The sequence below is a fragment of the Urocitellus parryii genome, chromosome X, assembly GCF_045843805.1.
Source record: "Urocitellus parryii isolate mUroPar1 chromosome X, mUroPar1.hap1, whole genome shotgun sequence".
Classification (NCBI taxonomy): Eukaryota; Metazoa; Chordata; class Mammalia; order Rodentia; family Sciuridae; genus Urocitellus; species Urocitellus parryii.
In genome coordinates this window covers 74837278-74855363 of record NC_135547.1, presented here as the reverse complement: position 1 = coordinate 74855363, position 18086 = coordinate 74837278, and the positions used below count along the sequence as shown (strand labels likewise).

Sequence of the window (18086 nt, the reverse complement as noted above, 5' to 3'; positions counted from 1 at the left end):
GAGGATTTGCTCTTTCCTCATCTTCCTACCTATTCCTTAAGACTCTAAGGCCACAAGATTTTCCTGCTCTGCTAAGCCCTGTTTTTTTTTTTTTTTTTGTACTGACCCCAACCTTGTTCCTGATCCTGCTCCTAGCTCTGACCTGCTTTGCCCACTCATTGATTTAGCCATCACCTATCAGCTTTATAATATGTCGGGCCCTGTTCTGAGATAGCAGATATAATAATGAACAAAATAGGAATCTCTAACTTCAAAGAGTTTACAGCCAAATAGAAGACAGATGAAAATCAAATAAGTTCAAAACAGTATGCAAAATTGAAGCTGACTTGGACATGAGGTTCAACGATCTTGCTCTTGACTAGGATTCTAACACTTTTCATTCCTCTCTTCCTCCTCATTGCTATTCTATATATTCAGAGCAGCTTTTCCTGTCCCCTTCTACATCTGCTAAAGGATCACTTGAGCATACACAGGAGAGTTTGAGACTTGTAACTGTCTTCTCTAGCATGAGATTGGAGGTGAGGGAGAAATGACCACATAAGGGAGCCCTTTGGGAACAGGAAAGGTACATACTGCAGCAGAGGAGAGCAACAATAGCCAATCCTCCTACACTTTAGGGGCCCACTCTGGCGCCTTTGAGCTGAGTTGGTACCCTCACCCCCTAAATCATGAATCTCCTCCTTTCTTTTCTTAGTAAGGCTTCCATCCATGATCATTTTCAATTTGATAAATGAGAGAAGGAACAAGTGATACTTGAGCCAAAATACTTAAAAGCCCTGCCCAGCAGAAGAGATGGGTGGGATGGGAAAGGGTTTCAGGCATACAAGAAAAATCCCTCAGCATAGTAAAGACTCTGTTGAGAGAATGTGAGTAAAGCATTAAGTTCAGGAGGTAGAGGCTCACTTGATCTCTGGGGCAGCTGAGAAATTGGGATTGACCTGAAAACCTCCGAGCCACTGAGTGGAATATGCTATCTATATGCGACATCCACAGTGTGCCTACTGCTTTGACCATGTGATCCTGGGTCATAGGGTTGTGGAATTTAATGAATAAAGGTAACATTTTGAAATTCAGAGGAACAACAAAAAATTTTTTGTAAGTATATCCCATGCAATATTTGACTCTTGAAGCAATATTTTAGACTGAATATGTCCCAAATATTACAGGGGATATACTTATACTGAAACATTCTTTATTGTTTATCTGAAATTCAGATTTAAATGGTGTCTTTTATTTTATCTGGCAACCTTTCTTAGGTGGGATGAAAACTACTATGTAAGGGAAAGACTGGTTTTGTTTTTGTCTCCTTGTAGGGGCCTAAAGTAGAACGAGTGGGGGTTAGGTCTAGGGTTGAGGATTTCACTGGGAGCGACCTCAGTGAAGGCCATGGGGAGTCCATCCCTGGGTGGCTTGGAATTAGAAAACTCTGAGAGCCCTTCTAGTTCTGACAGTCTCTGAGCTTCAGAATGACCAGGAATTTTGTGATGATGTAGAGGGACAGGACCGAGAGCTGGATGTTCCTAAATGGCATTGACCGTATTTCTGTTTGGTGTTAGGATGGTGGGATGTATGCTGATGCTGGGCACATGGTCTTCTCTGTGTGAATGTAATAGCAGAGCCTTTTAAATATTCTAAATGTTCACATTGCTAGGGGTTCTACTTTTGAATCTCTGGCACTCATTTTCCCAGGTCACACAGTTAGAGGGAAGATGGCCTGGGGCAGTGTCAGTTTAACTCTGGGCCTTCACTAGTGTCCCTCTCTACCCTTCTCACTCCTCTCTTAATCAGGGTGACAACAGTGACCTACATGTGGACACTATTTCACAGTTCACAAAGTAACCAACCATCTGTTTACTACTCAATGTCTCTATTTCCAAGTGAGGAAACCAAGCCTCATAAAGTTGCCCCGTGCCACACAGGCAGGGCCTCCATCCGCTCATCCATTTTTATAATGAAGGTCAAAGAGTGTTTACTGCATTTCCTGTGTTAAGGGCAGGGCTATCCAAACAGTAAGACCCAGAACCATACAGAAAGTTTCCAGATTGGGGGATGAAGGGTCAGGGTCAGGAGACTGATGTGTGAAAAGGTGGGAACCACACAATTCCTCAGGGCCAGAGGACCTCCTCAGGGTGGCTCAGTGGTGGGAGTGAGAACTCAGGCCACAGACATTCCTCCTTTCCATCAGGCAGCACTTCCTCTCTTTTCAGCCTATTTAGCGTCACTTGTTGCATTGGCACTGGCCCCTGGCAGTGTCTTGGGGCCCTTGAACTTGGCCATCAGCCCACCCCCAGCTAGGCTGAGGCAGCTTCTCCTTGGCAGGAAAGTGCAGATCATCTCTTGCTAGGCTTCCACAGTGCCTCACAGAATGTTCCTCTTCCTCTTCCCTGCCTCTAACTCTAATTCTTTTGTCAAATACAATCTTTCGTGGAATTCTAGTTGTCAACAGATTTAAAGAAGAGCTGGTTCTCTGTTTCAAGAGCCGACTATAGAGTTAACAATCCTTTACTCAGCTTCCCTTGCAGTGCCCCCACCACAGTTGCACCTGTAACAAGTCTCTGGAAAGCCAGGGCCAGCAGAACATGCTTTAGAAAATGAGTAGCTGGCCTTACTAGTCATCCCAGGGCCTGCTTGTTTCATGAGCCCACAAATGGTGACCTAAAAGAACCTCATAATTTGCTCCACCTACCCTATAAGAAGTGTTTCTCCTCCTGAGTTCCCCATCCCCACTGTTCACCCCCGGGGAATGAATCAGAATCCTGGCCATGTTCTGTGGCTCCTCTCCCCCGCATCTGTATATCAAATCCCCAGACTGGAGTGTTTCCTATCTGTCTGAGGTTTTTCTGTCCCTTGCCTGTGCTTTGTTCCCTAAGAGGGGATGGTTTCCGAAAATTTCCCTAACAAGAGTCTGGATCCTGATAAGGGGTGAGCCATCTCTGCAACAAACAATAAAGTTAGTTTAATGGGGGAGTGGGAGAGAGATCTAGGCCAGCAGGCCTTTTGTGCTGACAAAAGTCTCCATGAGCCATTATGGGGAATTACACCATGAGCCACTTACTCTGCATAGAGGTGGACCTGGTCCTTTAAGTAGGTGTTGGAGACAGACAAAGAGTGAATCATATATCAATCACAGGGGCAACTGGGTTCTGTCAGCCCTGGTGCCTGAAAGTTGTCCTCATTAGGCATTTGATATAAATCATTATGCTTGCTCAGAAACTGATCTCCCCTCCTCAGGGCCCAAAGGATTAAGGCCAGAATCCTTGCCTTGGAGTCCACGCTTTTGGAGATTGACACTGCTGCCCTTTTCTGCCAGGAGGACTTTCCTAGCACCAACATTCCAGCCAAGCAGGTGCCCTGCAACCAACAACCTCTATGTATTTTTAGCAGAATTGAGTAGCATAATATTGGAAGGTACCCAAGCTGGGCCAGGGCCTATGGTGGATGCTCACCAACAGAACTCCCCTGTAGAGGCATCTGAGTCTCAGGAGAAATTTTAAGCAGGGCTTTTTAAAAAATAACTTTATTTGTTTATTCTTTCTTTTTATGTGGTGCTGAGGATCGAACCCAGGACCTCACATGTTCTAGGCAAGCGCTCTACCACTGAGCCACAATCCTAGCCCCTTGAGCAGGGCTTTTGTTTCAGAGGAGACATCTTCTGTTACATACATCTAGAATCTGATTACTTCCCACCGTCTCCACTACTACCAAACTGGTCTTAGGCACCATCATCTCCTACAGAGGAGTAATTCCATAGCCCCTCAAAAGTCTCTTCTTTCTTCCCTGCCCCTTTTAAAACACAAACCAACCTTGTCTCTTCTCTGTTCAGAAGCTTTCAGTGGCTCCCCATTTTGGTCAGGGTAAAAGGCCAAGTCCATACTTTGACCTAGAAGACCTTCTATAATCTAGATCCTACCAATCTCTCTGACTTCATCTACTTAGTTCCTCTAACTCAATTTGCTTGTCTTTTTGATGCAAGGAGCTATGAAGTTCAGACAGCCATACTCCTTGCTTCCTCGTGTCCATCAAGCCTGTATTCAAATGCCACCTTCTCAGCGTGGCTTTCCATGACCACTCCTTTTCACTATAAAGCTTTCTCTTTCTACCCAAACCCTTCCCACCACTCAGTACTCCAAGTACTCTACCTTATGCTGTTCAAAGTTTTCCCCCATAACATTGATCATCTCATAACATACTATATAATTTGGTAATTAATTAATTTCTAGCTGTCTTCCTTTACCACATTGCAAACTTCTCAAAGGCTTGGATTTGTTTTGGTTTATTTTCTTCACTGATGTAACCCAGCTGCCTACAACAGTGCCTGGCATATACTGTGTCCTTAACAATTATATGTTCCATTAATAAACCCTTCCAGGATGTCTCTCCTCCAAGTTCTTGACCCATAGCACATGCCTGGATGAACCTATATGCCTTCACATTCCCAAAATTCTATCATACACAAACACATGCTTGCAGATGCCACCAAATGAAGAGGATATGTAAACAAATGTGCTGACAACTAGAGACCTTTGTACATGCAGATTCACATGCAGTGGTCACATGAGCATATGTACATGCATTGGGAAATCATATTTTCAAAATAAATTTATTATGACCTTGAAGGAACTTTTTTGCAACATTCTGTTATAAAACTTCAAACATACAGAATAGTTGAAAGAATAATATAGTGAACACCCACTGTCTAGATCATGCAGATAATATTTTACTATGTTTGATTTTATATCTAACGATTCCTCTATCCACCTAGGAATACATTCTATATGCATTTCAGAGTAAATTGCAGACACCAGGACTCTTCACCATTAAACACTTCAGCCTCAACAGGAGTTCAATATTGTTTACTTTTCTTTGTTGTTTTTTGGTACTGGAGATTGAACCCAGGGATGCCCTACCACTGAGCTCTATCTGTAACCCTTTTCATTTATTTATTTTATCACGAGAGAGAGAGAGTATCACTAGTTACCCAGGATGACCTCAAACTTGCCATTCTCTTGCCTCAGCCTCCTGAGTTATTGAGATTACAAACATGCTCCACCATGCCTGACCCATGTTTGTTTATATTTAAGGTAAAATTTAAATTCAATGAAAGGCACAAATACTAAGTGTATATTCACTGAATTTTGACAAATGAGTTTTTGATCTGTGTAACTCAAAGTCCTATCAAAAGAGATAATATCTTAGGCCCCAACTTCCTTAATAAGACTCTTATAGCTCAACAATTAAAATCAAAAGTCAATAAATGGGATGGATTCAAACTAAATAGCTTCTTCTCAGCAAAAGGACCAATCAGTGAGGTGAATAGAGAGCCTATAATTTCTAACAAATTTTTACCACACATACATCAGATAGAGCATTAATCTCTAAGAAATATAAAGAATTCAAAAATCTGAACACCAAAAATCAAATAACTCAATCAATAAATAGGCTAAGGAACTGAACAGACACTTCTCAGAAGAACATGTACAATCAATCAACAAATATATGAAAAAATGTCCAACATCTCTAGCAATTAGAGAAGTACAAATCAAAACTACTCTTAAAATTTCACCTCACTCCACTCAGAATGGCAGCTATTATGAAGACAAACAACAATAAGTGTGGCAAGGATGTGGGTGGAAAGGTACACTCATACACTGCTGGTGAGACTGCAAATTGGTGCAGCCAATATGGAAAGACATATGGAGAATCCTTGGGAATGGAACCACCATTTGACCCAGCTATCCCTCTCCTTGAACTATACCCAAAGGACTTAAAAACAGCATCCTACCGGGACACAGCCACATCAATGTTTATAGCAGCACAATTCACAATAGCTAAACTGTGGAGCCAACCTAGATGCCCTTCAGCAGATGAATGGATAAAGAAAATGTGGTATATATACGCAGTGGAATTTATTCAGCAGTAAAAGAGAATAAAATCGTAACATTTGCAGGTAAATGGATCGCGTTGGAGAATATAATGCTAAGTGAAGTTAGCCAATCCCAAAAAAACAAATGCCAAATGTTTTCTCTGATTTAAGGTTGGTGATTAATAATGTGGTGGTGGTGGGGGGGTCATGGGAGGATTAGATGAACTCTAGATAGGGCAAAGGGGAGGGAGGGAAAGGGAGGGGCCGTGGGGGTAGGAAAGATGGTGGAATGAGATGGATATCATTACCCTAGGTACATGTATGAAGACACGAATGCTGTGACTATACTTTGTGTAACCAGAAATATGAAAAATTGTTTTCTATATGTGTAATATGAATTGTAATGCATTCTGCTATCATATATAACAAATTAAAATAAAAAAGAGATAATATTACTTTTATCCCCCAAACTGTCTTCAAGCTCCTTCTTAGGAAATCCGTCAGCAGAGAGCAACCATTGCTCTGATTTTTTTTCAAGATAGATGAATCTGTTTTGATTATTCTAGAACTTTATGTATATGGAATAATACAATATGTGCTAATTTATTCATTCATTCAATAAAAAATTGTTCAGTACCTAATGTGTACCCAGAGACATACATGTCATGTTTCTTCCCTGTGAGTAATGTGTGTTCCTACACTGATCAAAAGGCCAAAGGCTTTTCCGGGTCTGACCTGTGACCTTCTCTCTTTAGCCCTCCAGGTACATTCTGAGCGACCACAGAAACTTTGGCCTCAGAAACAGAGATGTAAATCCTGTGTCCCATCTGAGCCCTGGGTTTGTTCCAGCCCACCCTACCATTTCAGGCTGGCCCTGAAAACTTTTCAGCAGCCTCACCTCCACCTACTCACTTCCCATACCAGGACTTCATCCATGCTTCACTATCCAGGTGAGCAAAGAGATGTCACAACCTCAGTTCAGGCCAAGTTCAAGTGGGTAAAAGTGCAGGTGGGTGGGCAGATGGAAGGCACTGATAAGCAGAGGCAGATGCAGTCCTGCAATCTTGTGGAGGGAGAGGTGTGGCAGGGGGCGGAGACTAGGCAGTGCTAGAGAAGAAAGCATGAAGAGAGGAAACATCGCTGGCCCCTGAGCAGTGAGGGCTGGTGACAGTCTAACACTTACCTGGAGCCACTGGGATCCTGGGCATAATGCTTTTGCCCTCCAAGAAGGACCTCAAGACCGCCATGGAGGTCTTTGCTATCTTCCAGTGGGCCCTCAGTGCCCTCCTTATCGGTGAGTCTTCAGGCTTCTGGAGGGTGACCAACCATCCTGGCTTACCTAGGAAGGAAGGATTGGGGGTTGTTAGGATGTTTAATGCCCAAATTGAGGTTGTCAAACACGGACAGTTGGTCACCATGGTCTGTGTCCTGACCCACCTGGGCTGGGGGGGCATGGCATTTGTGAAACCTGTGGGTATGTGTGAGTACCTACACATATGTGCCTGGGCAGGAAGGAATGCATGCCTGTGTACGTGTGCATGTGTGCCTTTCTGCAGGTGTGTGTGGCACACCTGGGTCTACACTGTGGTGTGGAGGGAATGCTATAGATGATGGGGAGCAGTTCCACTGAGGCTGGCTAAGGAAGTGAGCTTGACTGTGACCTCAGGAAGTTGAGCAAACCCTATGTGAGTGGGAGTGGACCTGATGGTATGACAGGTTTTCAGGACCTCCTTGTCAGTGTCAGCTATCATTCTGTGTGTAGCTATTACTATGAACTTTTGTGCAGAAAATAGCTTGTACTTCATAAGATTGGCAGAGGCTAACATGAAATGATGGATGTGAAAATGCCTAGTACAAAGGAAGTATCTAATACATATGCATTCATTCCCTTCTCTGGTTCTTCCATATAAGCTATTCATGCTAAAAACTACACACACATAATGAGAGTTGGCACTCAGAGGGAGGCTCTGGGAACCTGTCATCCAGAGGAACACATCCATTTATCCATCCATTTTTTTCCAACACCTGTGCCACAAACACTCTGTGAGGTTGATTGATATGCTGGCCACTGTGTTCTAGATGTTGAAATAAACCATCACTGTGGGAGGGAGGCCTGGAAAACAAAACCAAAATCTTGCCTGTCCAATGGTTCATGTGAGTAGTGGCTGGAGTCAAGGACATGAATTAAGTGATCCTGTAAGCTATCTGGGGAATGTACATAGGCCCTGAGAACTTGGGAGTTGGCACAGGGACCTGCCAAAAAATGGGACATTTCTTACTGCAACTGATTTCCAGGCTAGGAGCCAGGGAGCAGGGGGCTCAGAGGCCTGCCTTGGGTGACTACCAGGACTCCCTAAGACTGAAAAGAGCAGTGTTAATTAACCTAGGAATGATGACAGCACTGGAAGAGACCAGAGAAGGGAATGCATATGTATTAGGTCCTTACTTTGTACCAGGTAATTTCACATCTGTTATTTCATGCCAGCCTCTGCCAATCTTGTGAAGTAGAAGCTATTCTTATACATAATAATTCATACTAATAGCTGCATACACAGAATGATAGCTGACACTTACATAAGACTAGCTAACATTTATGGCCCCCTTATTTCATGCCAGGCACAGTTCTAAGCACTTTATGTGGCTAATTAATCACCATTGTCCAGCTGAGAAAGCTGTAGTTTGTGCGTTCAGTCCAAGAACACTGGCAGGGGTGGAGGTGGGCTGGGAGTTGAGTTCCTGAGAACCTAAGTTCCTTTCTTAGGCAATTACATCTTCTGACTCACTGCTGATTGGAAGTTTGGGGTGGAACCCAGAGTACACAAATGCAGAGGGGGAGACAGGAAGCCAGGCCTTCTGCATATGTAAGAGTTCCTTACTGGAAAGAGGAAAGGCCAGCTCAGAATGGCCTCCTGCTGAAGACAAGGTCCCAGCTGGGCCTGTGCACTCTCCCCACTATGTGGCCTGGGCAAACACTGTCTTCAGTAAGGGCTGAGTTCCCCATCTGGCTGAATGGGCAACCCTTCTCACTGCCTCTGGCTGCTGGGGCTCAAAAACATCTGAAGTGAAAGTGCCAGGAAAAAGTACTGAGGAAGAGCAGTTTCCCTTCAGGGCTAGGGCGTCTTCACTTGGTTAAAAAGGATCTTTGGATTTGGCTCCAGGAGTCCCAGAAACTTCAATCAGTAGCTTTGTGGCACCTGCCACCAGTTCTTCCCTGTGAAGCTGTTTTCATGCAGAAGCTTTGGGACATTGGGTTCTGTTCTAGGAGTCGCATATCTCTTATCTGAAATGCTCAGGACCAGAAGTGTTTGAGAGTCTGGATTTTCTTGTTTTGGAATATGTGCATACACATAATGAGATATATTGGGGATGGGGCTCAAGTCTAAACAAGAAATTGATTTATGTTTCATCTATAGTGATCTATGTTTCATCATCTGGTAGTAATTTTATACAATATTTTCCAAGCACCCAAATTTTACAACTGTCACATGAGATTAGGTGTGGAATTTTCTACCTGTGATGTCATGGTCATTCTCAACTAGTTTAGGATTTTGGCCAGGTGTACTGGTGCACACCTGTCATTCTAGCTATTGGGGAGGCTGAGGTAGGAGAATCATAAGTTCAAGGTCAAACTTGGCAACTTAATGAGGTCCTCTCTCAAAATAAAAAATAAAAAGGATTGGGAATGTAACTCAGTGGTAGAATGCTCAGTACCACAAAGAATGTTTAGGATTTTGGAACATTTTGAATTTGGGATTTTGGGGATTAGGGATGCCCAACCTGTATTGTCTTTCTTGAATCGTTGTCCTAGCCCCAAACTTGTCTTGCTACCCATCACAGCAACTGTGTTCCCACAGAGAGCAGAGTCACCAAAGTCTAAGAGTTGACACTGTATTGGAGGAGAAGAATGACCATTTATTGAAGGCCACCCAGGCTTTGGCTTTGGCTTTGGCTCTGGGAGTCCCAGACCCCATAAAGGGGATGGAGGATTTAGGCTGCCATCTCTCCTTCCTCAATCTAATCCCCAGTCTCACTCCTCAGAATAACCACTCTTAGTGGAGTTGTCTGTGTGTGTGTGTGTGTGTGTGTGTGTGTGTGTGTAGGCAGAAATGATGGAGATTTTACATATTTATGTATAAATGTATGTGTATAAATATATGTATGCACCCCCCCCCAACCAGCCTCTGAAAGGGAGTATAATATAGGTGTTGAAAATGAGACTGGGAGTCTGGAGCCAGACTGCTGATTTCAAATTCCAGCTCTATTACTTTCTGTGCAACCTTCAGCAAATTCTTTATTGTCTCTGAGTCTTGTTTTTCTCATTTGTAAAATGGGTATATAATTAAAATATATTAATCTGGATAGTCTTGGAATGCTGTAGTAACAAATTAACCCTGAAATCTCAGTGGCTTACATCAGAAAATGTTTCTTTTTCATGCTAAATGTCCAAAACAGGTGGGTGGGAGTCTCTGCCCACTGTGGACACTAATGTTCAGAAAACAGAGGCAGCTCCAGATGGGGATGCTACAAAACGTGGCTTCAGGGGTTACCACAGCATAAGAAGGAAAGTGAGTGCAGAACTCATGTGAACTTTTTACTCTCTCCAACCAGAAGTGATAGGTAAACAACAATGAGCGGTAGCCTTAGCCTTATTTTGAACTTCTTTAATTATGAATGAGGTTGAGCATCTTTGTGTATGCTTACAAGTGATTTCTATTTTTCTCTTAACTTCCCATTCATGACCTTTGTCTGTTTTTCCATTGAACTCAAGTCAACTCTTGAAAGGTAAAGAAGGGACAGATGTTGGGGATGGAGAGTGGGCAACATGTGAAGATGCCAGGACGAAGGGCAGAGCCAGTGCATCCAAGGAGCTGCCAGTGTTTAAGTGGAGTGGGAATAAGAGGCATGGAATTGGTGCTTGGTACATATTGAATGAATGAATGAATGAGAGAGGAGTAAAGAGAAGACTGAAGAAGCAGGCAGGGAAAAGATTGTGTAGGGCATTGAAAACCATGGAAAGAACAGTGTTTGGTGACACATGTAATAATTCCAGTGACTGGGGAGGCTGAGGCAGGAGGATCTCAAGTTTAAGGCCAGCTTTGGAAATTTAGGAGACCCTGTCTCAAAACACACACACAAACACACACACACACACACACACACACACAGAGAGAGAGAGAGAGAGAGAGAGAGAGAGAGAGGAATTTGGACTTTTTCCTGAATGCCATATGGAGCCAGGCTGGGGTTTGGCACAGGATGATGGCATCAGATTTGTTGTTTGGAGAGAACATTATAGTTCTGCATAGTAAATTGTAAATTGATCACAGAAAAGCAGGAGTGGAGGCAATGATGCCAGGTAGGAAGGAGACTTTTGAGACATGGTGATGATTTGGACCAGGCTAGTGATGGGCATGAAGAGGAAAGGAGAGATTCAAGAAACTGGAGTAGAATTGACTTGACTTGATGATCAGAAGATGTCAGTTGAGATAAAGAGAGAAAGCAAGACTGAGGGGTTGGGTCCTAGGGTAAGCTGGCAGAGGGGTGAATGGAGCAGAGAAGGGTTAAGGAGGAGAGTGGCTGAAGGGCAGATGAGGATAGGGGAAAAACTCTCCCAGGGGTCTCTTAGAGTTAGGCTCTGGGGTGCACAGAGCGGTAGCATGGGGCAGGCAGAAGAGCTCTAGGTCCTGGCAGCAGAAGATGTGGGTTCCAGGGTCGACTCCTCCCATACCAGCTCACATGGGACAAGTGAGGCAAATGGGCCTTTGGAACCCTCCTAGCTCTTCACCTGATGTGGAGTTATATCCATTTGGAACCTAAAGGCCTTGAAAAGAAGACCCTTTTAATAAGTGTGAGGAAGACAGGGTAGATATTGGTATTTTAATTCCCATTTTGCAGATAAGGTTCAGCTTTGTCTTTGATCACATACATGGTAAGTGCAGATCCAGGATTCATACCAGTGTAGGGTGCTCTGCCCTATGCCATGTTCCTGTCTGCAGCACTGCCTGGGTTTGAGCAAAGGCTAAGGGAAATTAGGAAGTGTCCTCTGTACTAGACCCATGCCTCTCTTTAATTCTTGAAGTCAATAGTTTTATGTGGCTTGTATCACAATTGCTAGCTACAACTGCTGGCCTTTGCTCTATGGTTAGTCTTAGTTCTTTTCCCCAGAGGCAGACACCTTATTTTAAAAATTTTTTTTAGCTGTTGATAGACCTTTATTTATTTATTTATTTTTATGTGGTGTTGACAATCAAACCCAGGGCCTCGCATGTGCTAGGCAAGTGCTCTACCACTGAGCCACAATCCCAGCCCTGAGGCAGTCACTTTCAATTTTGTTAGCTTTTTTTTTTTTTTGTATTTACCTCCATATTTCTGAATTTTACTATTTGGAATTCCTAAATATTACTATTCTCTTTCTTTCTTTCCTTCCTTCCTCCATCTGTGTCTGTCTGGTCTCTCTCTCTTTCATATTGTGATGGAACCCAGGGCCTTGCATATGCTGGGAAGTGCTCTACCACTGAAATAAAGCCCCAGCCCTAAATATTACTATTTTCTGATGTAACCATTTTAGATACTATCTATGACTTTCTAATATTGAAGATGACTTTCTAATATTTCTATATACCTAAGATTGACTTCTTAATATTGACTTCCTAATAGTGAAGATGAGAATTTGGCTCTATACAACATTGCTAGAATTTCCTCTTTCCCCTCCCTCCCCAAATTGTTATAGCACAGATATTGATTAAATGCCTGTTCATACCTAGGAAATCTTAGTCACAATCAAACTCTTTAGTGTACCAAGATTATGTTTCCGCTCTTGTGTGACTTCTTGTTTTCCTTGGAGTTCATAATTGACTCATTTTAAATTTCTTTTGTTATCTGTTAGACATCTATTATTTATAACTAATTCATCTCCAAATTCCCCACAGACATTTCAATCTCTCAAAATATTCAAACATATCAGGAGTCTTTTTTTAATCTTTATTTTTATTTATTTATTTTTATGTAGTGCTGAGGATCATACTCAGGGCCTCACATGTGCAAGGCAAGTGCTCTACCATGAGCCACAAGCCCAGCCCCCACATCAGGAATCTTTAAGTTCCCCCCAACTCTTCTTATTTCTTTGAACACATCGCTGCTGGAGCCCAGCATTTTCTTGTTACCATCTGGCCTAACACAGGTCTTTGAGGCAACTTGGGTGCAAAATTTAAGAAGGTCCTCACTCTCAGGGATATGCAAGTGTTGGGATAGTGCTTGCACATCCCTAAGAGTGACTGTCTTCTTAAATTTTGTGTCCTGAGGACTTTGCTCATTTCTTCCTAGCCCTGACCCTGCTTCATTGGATCAACATTTTCCTGGATCCTATGCCTTCTTCTTTCTGGGTTTACACCATAATTTTGGTGAAACAAATCCTCAAGGAGTTTTCTGAGAAAGGGATATGGGAGATAAATGATCTGAGATTGTGTATATCTGAAATTGTATTGTACTTTCACATCTGATGAATAATTTGGCTATACAGAGTATCCCAGCTGTGTGTCAGGTAAGTATAGAAGCTCCTTGAATTATTTTGAGGTTATGTTCTGATAAAGCCATTGGAAGTTGAAAATATCTTAAATCAAAAATGAATTTAATACATCTAACCTACTGAACCTTATAGCACTGTAGAGTCTCAGTTGTTTATCTTTGTGATTATGTGACTGATTGGGAGCTATGGCTTGCTGCCACTGCCCAGCATGCAAGAGAGGATCATACCACATATTGCTAGTGCAGGAAAAGATCAAAATTCAAAAATTGGAGTTCAGTTTCTTTTGAATGCATATCACTTTTACAGCATCATAATGTTGAAACACTGTATGTAAAACCATTATAAGAAGTTTGGGACCATCTACATTTGAATCTAGAATTTCTTTGGTTCAATTTTTCAGAGAGTAATTCTCCCATCATCTAGTTGTGTAGGGGAGGAGATGAGACTTGCAGTTCTAATTCCTTGAGATAAATTCAACCACTGATTTTTAAAGCCTGTGCATCATCCCTGCCTTTTGGGACACTGGGTCCCTCCAATTTCCAAGTCTTTGCCAGATTCTTCAGTGCAAGCAGGCTTGCTTCTTGTAGGTATTCCCCTCATAGGCACTTAGACTCCAGCTTTCTTTATTCTTTTTTAAAAACTTTTTTTAGTTGTAGATGGACACAATACCTTTATTTTAATTATTTATTTTTATGTAGTGCTGAGGATGTAATGCAGTGATTCACACATGCTAGGTAAGCGCTCCACTACTGAGCTACAGTTCCAGTCCCAGTTTTCTTTATTCTTAATTACCTTCTCTTTCATCTATTTTACAACATGCAAATATTTGCAGATAGTTCTCATCGACTGTTGGGCCTCTCTTAATTCTTTTTCTTCTTGTGGATCTATATTAAAAAACATTTTAGGGATAGTTTCCATGGGGCTCCAGCAAAAAGTCAAGACAAAAAGTTGTGTTCAATCTATTATGTTCAATTAGGAGTGTTTTCTGTCTTCTCTAACCTTGATTTTGACCCACTTTCCCACACAATCTTACCCACCGATGCTTTAAACACTGAGCCCAATAATAATACCAAGTGTGGCTCCCTATGACTCATCTCCAATAACTCTTTAGTACTCCAACATACATTATTCCTAGCTTCTTGGAGCTTAATGTGGCCTAGTACCTTCTTCTATCCCAGCTTTTGTTTTCCTTTGTTTCTTGTTTGCCATCTTGTATGCTTCCAACCTGCTGAAGTTGGGTCTTCACTTCCTTGGTATCCCCTCCACTGAAGTCTTGCAGAGAAGATACAAAGAGGAAAACATGAGTTGGAGGAAAACTCTTCCAGGAGTCCCATCTTCTGATGGCTATAAGTGGCTCCCTGCCATTGACCCCACTGCAGACAGAGCCAAGCCCCAGCAAGGTCCTGGGGATGGAGGGCTTACTGTGTGAAGCATAGTTGGAGAGGAAAGGAAAACTCCTTGACTTCTAGACTTGAATCAGGTTCCCAATGTCAGAGAGCAGAAGGGGATTGGGGACCTGAGCATGCAAACCATGTACTAGGGTGAGGGAGTGAGGGTTGAGTGGTCCTGGGTGAGAGTATGCGTGACTTTGGTGGACAGAACTTGGGAGGGAGGGTAAGTGTGCGGGACTGTTCACAACTCATTATTTCTGGGCTGGGCTCCCTCCAGTGATCACTGTGGTCCTCATCAACCTCTACCTGGTGGTGTTCACACCATATTGGCCTGTCACTGTGCTCATTCTTACCTGGCTGGCTTTTGACTGGAAGACCCCTGAGAGAGGTAAGGGCCCTGTGCAACTGTGTTGCCATGTACCACATACACTTCCCTCTTCTCTCCTAATCCTGAGAGTCTTTGGCCAATTCCCTGGCAGCCCTTCAGCCTGTCTCTCCCTGGGCTAGAGAGGCTGAGGGAAGGGTTCCTTTTAAGGTGTCAGAAAATGCCCCAGTTAGAACTGGAGTGGGTTAGGGAAGGGGAAGCTCATGAAACAGAAGCTCAGCCTGTCCTAAATTGGCCCTGACATGCTTACCCAGGTTGTCACTTTTAAGAAGCCAGCAGCAGATAAGAGTACCCTGTGGCAAGGGAAGAGGACAGTGGGGCAGACAAAGCTGTGCTACATTGCTTCTGTTTTCAGGTGGTCGCCGGTTTGCCTGTGTGAGAAAGTGGTGCCTGTGGAAACACTATTGCAATTACTTCCCCATCAAGGTGAGTAGCCCCAGAGCCCCAGTGGGACCCCAGGCCAGTGCCAATTCCAGGGTCAGCAGCTGGGTCAGTTGTGGTGGTGGGTACCATCCATATCGGGGCCTATGAGAGTGATGCCTGCTGGGGTTGTACATTGCCCAACCTACATAGCCATTCCCAGAAGCCCTTTCCTTCCAGGTCTCTGGCCAACAGGAGGCCACTGCCCTGGCTGTAGCTCTCCTGATTCCACTTTCCTCTACAGCTTTTGAAGACTCATGATATTTCCCCCAGCCACAACTACATCCTTGCCTGCCACCCTCATGGGCTCATGTCCCATGCATGTTTTGGTAACTTTGCCACCGACAATAAAAACTTCACCAAGATGTTTCCTGGCATCACCCCTTATATTCTCACCCTGGGAGCCTTTTTCTGGGTGCCTTTCCTCAGAGAATACATAATGTCTACAGGTGAGTTGGATTCTAGGGCATAAGGTCAAAAAGAAAAAAATGGGGAGATGGGTGAGAGCAAGGCCAACTCCATGATCCTCTGATCCTGAACAGCTACACTAGGCTGGCCTAAAAGGAGGCTTCTAGCTCTTCCCCTCCCTTAAAGACAGATGGAGGGGGGATGTTTGGGGGATTGGAACATGGCCAAAGACCTCTTGACTTTTTCTGCCTGCCAGGGGCCTGCTCTGTGAGCCAATCCTCCATGGACTTTCTACTTACCCAGAAAGGCACAGGCAACATGCTCATTGTGGTGGTTGGTGGCCTGGCTGAGTGCAGATACAGCCTGCCAGGCTCTTCCACCCTGGTCTTGAAGAACCGGTGTGGTTTTGTGCGCGTGGCCCTTCGGCATGGGTAAGGACAGCTCCAGTCCAGAAGCAGGGGTGGTGGGGATCCAAAAGCCCAATGGGGAAAGAGGGAAGGGTGCTGAGGAAGTGGTATCTAAAGAGGGAGGTGGGAATATACAATTTACTGTTACTAACCAGGGCCATAAAAACATATACAATTTGTATTTGTCATTGAAACAAAAAAGCAACCTTGTGTCCAAGTTGGAGTAGAGCAACAGCCAAGTCCTGGAGGCGTTTCTGCATACAGAGAAAGGGTAGATGGCCAGCCCTCAGCCTGTTCTCCCTCACATTAGCCTCTCATCTGGGCCAGTCCCTCTTGAAAAGGGGTCAGGCTGAAACCCCAGCTCAGAGAGAGCAAGCTTATCATGTAAGGTAAAGGGAAGGAAGCTGAATGAAATGGCCCTTGGGTTTTATGGAAATTCAGACTAGGGGGTTCCCAGGAGTACCTGGGCTTGCTTCCTTGAGGTTGCTGCTGCTTTGCCTCCATGGGAAGCCTGGGCTAGGCCATGGAGCCCCTACACTCAGCCTGGACCTAGGTGTAGCTGGACTGAGATCTGGGGAGGCCTGCAGACAGACTGAGGGACTGCCTTCAGTAAGATCCCTAACTTTTTGGGCATTAAAGAAGATGCTTTTTCCTTTCAGGGTGGCTCTAATCCCTGCCTATGTCTTTGGAGAGACAGACCTCTACAATCAGCACATTTTTACTCCTGGGGGCTTGGTCAACCGCTTTCAGAATTGGTTCCAGCGTGTAGTACATATCTACCCTTGTGCTTTCTATGGGCGTGGCTTCACCAAGAATTCCTGGGGCCTTTTGCCCCATGCCCAGACTCTAACCACCGTTGGTGAGTATCCCTTTCTATTGGCAGCATCAGTCGAGGATGCAGGATCCAGTTCTGAGGGGAGCTTTGGCTCTGGCTGTGCTCAGAGACAGGGAGGCTGGCTAGGATGTGTGGCAAGTTGGGGGCAAGGGTGGGGAGAAGCTGGGCTTGAGGCCTAGGGCACCTATTCTGAGGAATGAGCCATTCTGATACTTTTCCTGTTCCCTCTTCTGTCTCCCCTGGCAGTCGGGGAGCCTCTAGCACTGCCCAAGATTGAGAATCCGAGCAAGGACATTGTGGCTAAATACCACGCACTCTATATTGACGCCCTACGCAAACTGTTTGACCAGCATAAGACCAAGTTTGGCATCTCAGAGACTCAGGAGCTGGTGGTAGTTTGACAGACATCCCAGCAGCCTCGCAGTGTGGTTGGAAGGTGTGAAACCTGTGAAAACAGGAGGTTGAAAGTCTCCTATCCGACTCCTGCTCTCGATTTGATCAGTCCTCGTTGGGGGGAGGGGTTGTCCATGGGGGTGTTCTCTGTACTGGTCCTTCCACTTCAATCTTTCTCCTTTTAGCTCTTTGATTTCCCCTGAGGGCCATGGGGAGTTAGCTCCAAGAGGCAGGGATGCCCTAGGGTAAAGGTGCCCTGAAGGCTCCCTTAGAAGGCATCTGAATTGAGGAAAACAATGGACACAATAAAAAGCCCATCTTCTGATATTACGTGAGCCCCAACTAGTCTGTTTGGAGTGCTGTAGGGTCCCAGCTCAAGTCTATCCTTCTTGAAATCTTCAACAGCCCCATCTTTTTGCGTCAGCCTCTTGTAGGACCGGGTGCCTTAAGAGCCAGTGGGCT

At 44.2% G+C, this 18086-nt stretch overlaps 1 protein-coding gene across 1 annotated transcript; it reads left to right on the top strand.

Annotated features, from left to right (window-relative positions):
- The first annotated feature begins 7072 nt into the window (after positions 1–7072).
- Awat2 (acyl-CoA wax alcohol acyltransferase 2) lies at positions 7073–17632 on the top strand. The gene is made up of 7 exons (XM_026399994.2): positions 7073–7157; positions 15054–15164; positions 15517–15587; positions 15826–16030; positions 16246–16420; positions 17056–17255; positions 17478–17632. The coding sequence occupies exons 1-7, from the start codon at positions 7073–7075 to the stop codon at positions 17630–17632; spliced, it is 1002 nt and encodes a 333-aa protein (XP_026255779.1).
- The last annotated feature ends 454 nt before the right edge of the window (positions 17633–18086 follow it).